At 41.1% G+C, this 10017-nt stretch overlaps 1 protein-coding gene across 1 annotated transcript in view; it reads left to right on the top strand.

Annotated features, from left to right (window-relative positions):
- The window catches only part of LOC139759513 (adipokinetic hormone/corazonin-related peptide receptor variant I-like), a 48357-nt gene extending 39488 nt beyond the window's left edge, over positions 1 to 8869 (top strand). The window contains exon 6 of the mRNA XM_071681714.1: positions 1779 to 8869. Within this exon, the coding sequence (XP_071537815.1) occupies positions 1779 to 2093 (315 nt within the window). The 3' untranslated portion in view covers positions 2094 to 8869. The remainder of the gene's footprint in view (positions 1 to 1778) is intronic.
- Positions 8870 to 10017: the final 1148 nt, after the last annotated feature.

Raw genomic sequence — 10017 nt, forward strand, 5'->3', positions numbered from 1 at the left:
GAAGGAAGGAAGAAGAGAGTTGAAGGGTATGTAGTGGTAACGGGGTTCAGGCGTGAGGAGAGGGGAGGAGGGAGGTAATATATTGATGGTGTGGCTGGTTAAGACGACAGGTCCTCCGAGCTGACGAAGGCTTAACAGAAGAGGTAGAAAAAGGGGGGGAGAATGTGTAGAAAACGGGAAATTTTAGATGATCATTAAATCACTTTGGCAGGTCAGGTCAGTCTCCTGTCTCAGCGTTATAACGAACTCAGATATGGATGGGAAATGCGTCGAGATGGGGTCAACCAATTTCTCACTATAAGTCTATAATACGCAATGAAAATTCTAGTGAGAGAAGCCAGAGAAGAGAATGAGGAAGGTGATGTATCAATGGAGCTGAGGAGAATATATTCACTACTCCCAGGACAGCTTACGAACATCCCATAGGTACGTAGTGGACGCTACAGAGAGGGCGAGACGACAGACATTATCATCCTTGAAATAAAGATCGAGTTTGGACAAGCGGAGGCCATACAGTCAATAACTGCCACTTGGTGAGGACAAAATAAGGTCGTGGACATTAGAAACCACAGGCTGAAGTAGTCTAGAAGAACACTTGTCGTGAGGTAAAACTACGTGATTTAAAACTGACTTATCACTGATTAATCAAAAAAGAAGTTCGATTGGACCAAGGAAAAAGAAAATGTTTCATCAAATCGCTGACAGAATCCAATACTGTCCATTTTAATGCAAAGAAAAAGCTCTCTCACGAACCTTTCAAATCTTTGAACGGGTTCACAGGTTCATGAAGCTGCTTCATTCCCAGTGTTCCTCAGCTCCAATAATTTCCATTTTCACAGCAAAACAAAAGCTCTTCCACGAACTATAAAATCTTTGAACAGGGTTCACAGGGTCACGAAGCTGCTTCATTCCCAAAGTTCTTTAGCTGCGGTGAATTACCTCATCAGACTTATGCCCTGCATCACATATCCTCTTCCCCTCAATTCACCTCTCCTGTATAAAAAGTGCACCTAATGACGCTCCGTGATGTCCTTCGCAGCTCGCTTCAATCGGCAATAAGACCGCCACTTCCTATTTACTTTGGAGCCAGGGTTTAATATCCCCTATGGCCTCCACCACTCTCATTCCTCCTCCTGAATAAGGGAACCTCGGAAAGCTATTATTGGTTCTGTCCTCTAGTCTAGCTTAAGAAAAGTCGACCGTATTCAATTACTCTGATGAAAGCCCTTTTAATACCTGAGGTACATATCATTACTGGTTTCGGTGATTTATACATGACAGGTCGCGAATATTGTGTGCAAATGAAGCCATAGTTCGTCTGTTCCTGACGGCCCCTCACTCATGTGGGGGAAGCAGTTATTTACCTATAAAAGAAATCAGAGAAAACCTCAAAGAATGCGCACGTACCCAGAGACCATTGTGAAGAGTAGTTAGTACGATGGATGATAAGTTGAACATAACAAGGTACATGACAACAAATATGTAATACATATAAGGCATCACATTTCAACAACTGCTCACTTATATCTACCCTCAAGTCTAGAGTTGTGCCTCTATCTCCCGTTCAGCGTTGCATACCCTTGTCCCCCTGCCAGTTCTGCTTCTTTCTTTATGGCTACAAAATACATGTGTAATGTAGACTCTGTATATCACGCATGATGACAAACTAATGGATAACCTTTCCAATGCAGTTGTTAAGCTTTTTCAAATACGAAAGTCCTCAAGGAAGAGACCGGCGCTTGTAATACTAACCTGGAATCTTTTCGCTACACTTACAGGTAAAAGTGAGGTCACTCCTGATGGAGTGGAACCGTAGCTCGCAGAAGTCCCTGGCGCAAGAGGCCGAGATGGCCTCCATGGTGCCGCTGGGAGTTCCTGTGAACCTACAGCAGAAGGCGCGCTTGCCCGCGCCTTCATCCGTACCCACCCGTCTCTTGAGCCACCGGCAACCCATGGAGACCCACGAGGAGGAAAACGATGAGTCCTCCGGCTACAGCTCCATACACGCCCACTCCTTCAGGAGCTACCACGACGTGACCTCCACTGAGCGGCCGCCGCGGACCCACATCTGGGAAAACCACCACTCCTGCTAGTGACCTGCACCTCCACACTCGCTTCCTAAAGGTCCTCCTGACGAAGAGGAGAACAGTGTGGGTTTCCTCGGTGCTATCTCCTTCAGGCCGTCCCGTCGAGGTGCTGACCAGAAGAAGAACCATGAGAGGGGGGGGGACACAGAACGCATGTTGTCAACAATCAACCATTGCTTACGTAAACATCGATACAGCCGCCCACTAGAACCACGTCAACATCCACAGTGCCGCCCACCACGACTACGTAAACACACCATAGAAAAAATAACGTATCACAACCACGTCAACACGAACTGGACACAATCACCGGCAACCACTTCAAGCACCTACACCCACCTCAAATCACCAGTCCCAAAAAATTTCAGCTTATGCTAACTACTTCAACCCTTCAAAAGGCATCGAACATAACAGTACACGGCGAATCACCTTAGTAACCACGACACAGAAATACAAAACAGCCCACTAAACAAAATGTCAATACCCACATCAATACCCACAGACTAGGTAACGTCCACAGAACTGCGTGCCACCACGCCAACACCCACAGACTGATATGACACCACGCCAACACCCACAGACCGACAAGTCACCACGCCAACACCTACAAACGCACCGTAACTTTACAAACACTAACACATAAACGTCATTTTCAACCCTAGGCGCTCTGAAAAACATGACTCTGGTTCCAGAAAGGAGGAACACAAAAGTCATGACAGTGATGTAAATACATAAAAAAGATGGGGGAGCCACTACGGACAGCAACAGGGGAAGCGGGTATGTATGTATGTATGTATGTATATACATATATATATATATATATATATATATATATATATATATATATATATATATATATATATATATATATATATATATATATGTGTGTGTGTGTGTGTGTGTTGCGAACTGTAGATCATCTGTGTCTCTGTTCTCTCCCCTCCCAACATAAAAATATGCTGAACTAATTAATCCTGTGGATCCCAAACGTCCTTACCTGGAATGAGATCGACTCCCCATCCTGGACAAATACACTGTCCAGGAAGCCTCGGTCTTTTGATGTGACTGGTAATCTATTATCACTGTCATTCCTGCTATTATCATCACTATCATTATCATCACTATCATCATCATCACTATCATTATCATCACTATCATTACCATCACTACCATCATCATCACTATCATTATCATCACTACCATCATCATCACTACCATCATCATCACTCTCATTATCATCACTACCATCATCATCACTATCATTATCATTACTACCATCATCATCACTACCATTATCATCATTATCTCTATCATTATCATTCTCATCATTATTACTGTCATCATTATCAAGTCCCCCACAGAAGAGCGAAAGAAGATGAGGAGATAGGATTCGAACGTGGGTCCATGAGACTCATGGCTAGCAGAGTTGCCACCACACCACCGAGGCTTGATGAGGCCCCTCAACTCTCATCAAATATGTTTGTAGACTGAAAAGCAAGTGACCCTTCATTACACCCTCTTTATTAAGGAATAACATATACGCACCACTGACAATCTGGCTAATGCTGTGAGATCCCCATTTTCTTCTTCACGCAACACTAAACTGAAAACTAAGTCCAGGATTCGGCATGTCTTTCCAAAGGAAGGAATTATTCATTTCTGATCGATGGAAAATTACCTAGGGAGTTGAGGATAAAATCTAATTCTATATCGCTTCAATTACCACGAAATGTTGTAGACATGGAACATGCACTGTGGAAATACTTATGATCGAGAGGGAAGAAAAAATAAGACAAGTTTGGACTAAGGCAATACGTCCCTTTGGCTTATATGAAGGCTAATTAACAGTGAATCAAATACGTTTTTTTTTCTGCGTGAGACTTATGCCCACAGATCTGCAGAAGCTAATGAATAATCGTACAAGTTGCGTAGAGATGTTGAGGACTTGTGTGAACGATATGATAATGATCTTCATCTGTCTTTATGGTAAGAAATAAGGAAGTTGTCAGTAAAATGACAACTTTAGATACTCAACACCAAAGAAACCAACTCTTGTCTCTCTTGTCCACTCTGAAAAAAAGCATCACTCAGGTGTCGCCTCAATCGTGTTGGAAAGGATCTAATGGTTTATTCAAAAGGGTACAATGGTCTATTTGAAAGGATGAAATGGTCTATTTGAAAGGATCCAATGGTCTATTTGAAAGGATCCAATGGTCTGTTGCAAAGGATCCATTGGTTTATTGAAAGGATCCAGTGGTCTGTTGCAAAGGATCCAATGGTCTATTTGAAAGGATCCAATGGTTTATTTGAAAGGATCCAATGGTCTGTTTGAAAGGGACACCAACAGGTTGTTAAACTGGACCCACTGTCTAGTTTAAAAAGACCCTATAGTCTGTTTGAAAGGAACCAATGGTATGTTTGACAGGACTCAATATTCTCTCTGAAAGAAGCCAGTGGTCTATATCAGAAGACTCAATGGTCTGTCGTTGTTTGTATTCCACCATTCATACATCTCCAGAGGTATGACGTGTTCCCTTCCTGTACATGAAAATGAATATTTTACACTGAATCCACATTTCTAGTGAGATGCTCCATTGTTTTATGAAGCAGGTGTTCGAAACCACGACACAGTAACCACGCCCCCAGATGACTGGTGTAAGCGAGGAAACTGGTTTCTGAAACGAAGACGTAAACGACAAGAGATAGTTAAAACCCATGCGACACAAACGTACAGGAGCTAGAAACTACGACACAGAACGACAGCGAGTCTCTGAAGCTATGACTTACGACGCTGCCGTTCGAAACTCGTGACACAGCTGAAACACAGAATGTATGGATCCGGGTACTTTATACTTTCCTAAGGATGAGTTCAGCTAATACATAGATGGCTCAACGTCCTATAGTAAGGCAAACACACTATAAACTAAGCCCATACTTTACGAATGCTGACACTGTACAATGCTGACCACATACGCGCTATGCTGACGGTGTAGAAATTCATAAACACCCGCAAAGCAATCATGAAATTTTAACAGAGAAGCTCCAAGCTTTCGAGTGTATTTCAAGCCAATATCAAAAGGATACAAAATATCCTGGATAATGGCTTGAAATACAGCGATAAGCTTGGAGATTCTGTATTCATCTTTCCACAGGAGAGGTTTCATGGACTGTATTGTGCCTACTGCATCTGACGTCCCCTCCCAGACTGACGATATCACCATATCATGAACCGATACAGCCTAAACAACCGATACAGCCTAACAACCGATACGGCCTAATAACGGATACAGCCTAACAACCGACACACCCTAACAACCGATACAGCCTCACGAGAGTTCCTGACGCACTCATCTGTACCCCGGTGTACTAAACATGCTCCCCCACAGTCGGCATTGTTTAAAGCATTTTTGTATCATGACCTTGAGAGAAGCACCAATACAGATGTACTGATATAAATATGTGTGTGTGTGTGTGTGTGTGTGTGTGTGTGTGTGTGTGTGTGTGTGTGTGTGTCACTCTGAAAAAATTATATACGAAACAGACTGTGTTGACGTGGTGTGAATATCCATACATGTCTATGGAAATATACTGATTTGTTTCACATTTACAAATATTATATATATATATATATATATATATATATATATATATATATATATATATATATATATATATATATATATATACATATATCAAATGTTTTCTATGTCACTAAAGAACCAAGATTTTGCTCACATGGAGAGAAATAAGTGTTCGTATTACCTCTTCTCAATAAATATCTTTGTTGGTTAAAACTCACATCTTTTTTTTCCACGTTTGTCTCAAATGCTCAATTTTCTAGTCTCCTGTCACCAAAGATGACACGGACGGGAGTAAATATTTTGTAAATAAGTAAAAAAAAAAAACTAACCTCTCGTCCCTCCCCTCCCAAAAAAAAATATACATAATCTATCATGATGTAGAATAAATGATGTATAGTATCAATTGTCTGAAAAGATCGAGTGTTGATTGAGTGTTCGAACGAGACTCGAAGTTATCTCACATGCATATAAATACTGTACAAATTGTCCCAGTTCGACTGACTCTTTCGCTGGTGTTTTACACATTAAAAATTTTTTTTTTTAGGAGAGGTTTCCTCACTGAGAACATATGGAGTGCCCTGGTGTGGTCTCTAATAGGTTTCTTTTCTATTTTTTTCATCTTTTGGTTAAAGGATCTGATGGCTATTGTTACGAATTGATTTCTGAGTCTTGTAAAGGCATCAGTTTCGCTTCTTTATCTCGTTGTTCTGTGTGTGTGTGACTGGGGGTTTCGCGGGGGTGGCGGGGTGGGCGTTTCTTTTCATATAAGAATCTCGACTGCTTCATTTCCTGACATATCTATTAGAATTTTCATTTCCTTTTTTTTTTTCATCTAATCACTGTTCCGGACCTCTCTCTCTCTCTCTCTCTCTCTCTCTCTCTCTCTCTCTCTCTCTCTCTCTCTCTCTCTCTCTCTCTCCGCGTCCGTTCCCGGGGCTTTCGTGCTTCTCCCAACTCTTCGAACCAAAGACATTCCACTGGAGTCTCATATTACCCAAATAAAATCCTTGTGTGTCCCTCGCTCTCTTTCTGTTATATTCTCGAGGCAATAACATCTGTGAGATCTCATCTCTCCTCCTCCTCCTCCTCCTCTTCCTCTTCCTCCTCCTCCTCCTCCTCCTCCTCCTCCTCCTCCTCCTCTTCTTCCTCCTCCTCCTCCTTCTCCTCCTCCTCCTCCTCCCCTTCCTCCTTCAGGAATAGCCGCTCACTTCTACGTAACTCTTAAACCTTAAGTTCCAGAAGGATTGCTCCTCGCCTTCGCTTGGTGGAATTGTATTACATTATCATGTAATATTCATTCCTTAAAATATATCCATAAATCTCTTTTACAGTCTCTAGTGCATGGAATCATCTTATCTCGTCCTCTTTTGTCAGTCTACATATGCAAATGATGCAGTACTCCTCCAAAATCCTGTTTTCTGTCGTACGCAGTTTCCTATTTTTCTTTTCTCCCCCATTCCGTTTTCTTCCTGAAGTAATCTTACGTGCAGGTGGCCAACTGGGCTAGAGTTATCATTCCTTTATCTGGTGACGAATCGTGAAGGCTTTTGCAGCGTCTAACGATCGTTGTTCACCTTACTGGCCTACACTTCCAGGAGACCCAGTATCAGCAGATATATTTTCTTTTCTTTTTTTTTTTTTTCTCCTTCGACATCAAATGATATCAAACACCAAGGGACAAAACACTAAGGCAACGTACACAATTATAGTGATATCTCAAAGTGGAAGGAACATTGGTGATATCCATGAGAAACGCATCATCATGTCACATCCTCTTCAACAATACGAACGTCAACAATAACAACACCATCATCATCAAACATCAACAAACAAACAACATCATTGGCAAGAAAATCAAAAAAAAAAAGGCATCAACATTGTTGAGAATATCAATACTCCATCTTCGATTTCGTCATTCAAAAACAGGACATAGACAAACTGTCACAGACATACTCTATAAGAGACTAATATATATATATATATATATATATATATATATATATATATATATATATATATATATATATATCCCCCACAGGGATACATATATCACATCCAATATATACAAGTATCCTTTAAAAACCATAACCTAATCAGCCTCTCATTTCGCTTAATTCACTCTACTTTCAAAAACAAAGAAACATAAGCCAAATCCGCTTCCTCAATCATTGAACAAATTGGCTTCCACACTCGACACACCACTTTACTCTCTCTCCAGTAATAACAGCCAAATTGTCTCCTTCGCTCAGCTCTACTTTTAGCCCCACCTTCAGAAACTAGATGTGGTTTTTAGCCCCACCTTCAGAGACTAGATGTGGCTTTTAGCCCCACCTTCAGACACTAGATGTGGCTTTTAGCCCCATCTTCAGAAACTAGATGTGGCTTTTAGCCCCATCTTCAGAAACTAGATGTGGTTTTTAGCCCCACCTTCAGAAACTAGATGTGGCTTTTAGCCCCATCTTCAGAAACTAGATGTGGTTTTTAGCCCCACCTTCAGAGACTAGAGGTGGCTTTCAGCCCCACCTTCAGGAACTAGAGCTACATCATCATCTGCTCTCAGTCCCACTCAATCTCTACCACCAGACGTAATAGCCAAATGAACCTCTCAGTCAGTACCACTAATTGATCTTCAAAAGGCACTGGTTAAAAAGAGTAACCTCGCCAGTCATTACGACGTGACCTAATTATGGCCAAATTAATACCCTGTCCAGGCATTTCTTTCCTACGATAACTGATAATCATCATGTAGATGGACATGTGATATAACTGATGTAAATTATATGTACTGTAACTCCTTTGCTCACCTCTCCCTCTGTGTCTGGGTGGATATGTCATTGACATGGTAAGCTTAATATGTCATATCTCGGTATATTTCTCCCACTGGTGGTATACTTCAGTATGTTTTGGAAGTCTCATGTTACATTTTTACGTAATATGTATCACTGCTGCCACAACAGCCTGATATGACATGTCCATGTATGATACATATGGTGTGTGTGTGTATATATATAATATATAATATAGATATATATATATATATATATATATATATATATATATATATATATATATATATATATATATATATATATACCATCGTATGTAGGCATGTATTCATCCACGTATGTATGTTTATATGTATATAATGTATGTACGTGTGTACGACGTGAATGGACCGTGTACTATCAATATTTTTGTAATGTTCGCATGTTCGCTAAAAGATTTGGGCCACAAGATGTCTTTGGCTCATTAGCTTGTATATATATATATATATATATATATATATATATATATATATATATATATATATATATATATATATATATATAATAGTAATAACAATAATAATAAAATTTCAGATATTATTTGAAGTTTCTTATTTCTTATTTTTCCCTGGTCATGCATAAGAATGAGGAGTGAAATGAGAAGAAAATGAGTTTCAGTGAAGTATTAGGAGCAACATAGCTTTGCCCACACAGTGACACAGAAGGAGAATGAGGTGGAGACTTGGTAAAATATACCAACTTCGGTATCAGCCAGCGATACGAGAAACTGAAAAAATAAAATTCACTGTTTGAACAAGTAGACTCCCTTCTTCCCCATCAGCTCAACATATTAACCACTACTTCCCCACCATCTCCTGGAGACTCCTCCATCTTGACACTCCCTTGCCTCTACCTTCCAGCACCCAACACCTCCCTGAGTCTGTGCACTGGGCCGTGAGGTCGCCCAGACAGTAACACAGGGTGAAGCGTTTCCTTTCATACGCGTCGACCAACCGATGAAATCACGAGTGAGTTCTTCCCTAAATGGCCCTAAGCCCTATTGCATCCATAATCAGGGCTTCTGTCCAAAAGGAATCAAAACAGCCTCGTTGGTTGGGTGGGAAAACCTCTCACAATTCCCCCCCAAAAGTATCCAGTGCCACAGACCGACAGTCTCTGAGTTCCAACCCATAGCCATCACTCCGATGCCCAGAATACCCTTTGCAACTCATGGTTAATTGGCTTTCAGACACTGTACGCTAACCATACACCACCCTCAAACAGTTTGGTAATACATAGGCACTACAGAGCCACCCTAAACTGCCACTTCAGTTTCATGACCTCAGCAAAGCTCTTGACATGCAACAAAGTCGTCAACTTTGAAGTGGAAAGATGTCTTAGGTTAAGGCTTGCATGAAGGCTTCCTCGGTGAGCGGTGTCCGACCGTCCGCTTCCGAGAGGCTATCTCCTCCAGTTTCCAGTCCCTCACCCGTGGCGTTCCACAGGGCAAGAACCCGGGATCCTACTATTACTATTACCAGTTATTATCATCATTATTATTATCATTATCATTATTATTATTAT

This window comes from Panulirus ornatus, chromosome 33 (assembly GCF_036320965.1).
Source record: "Panulirus ornatus isolate Po-2019 chromosome 33, ASM3632096v1, whole genome shotgun sequence".
NCBI lineage: Eukaryota > Metazoa > Arthropoda > Malacostraca > Decapoda > Palinuridae > Panulirus > Panulirus ornatus.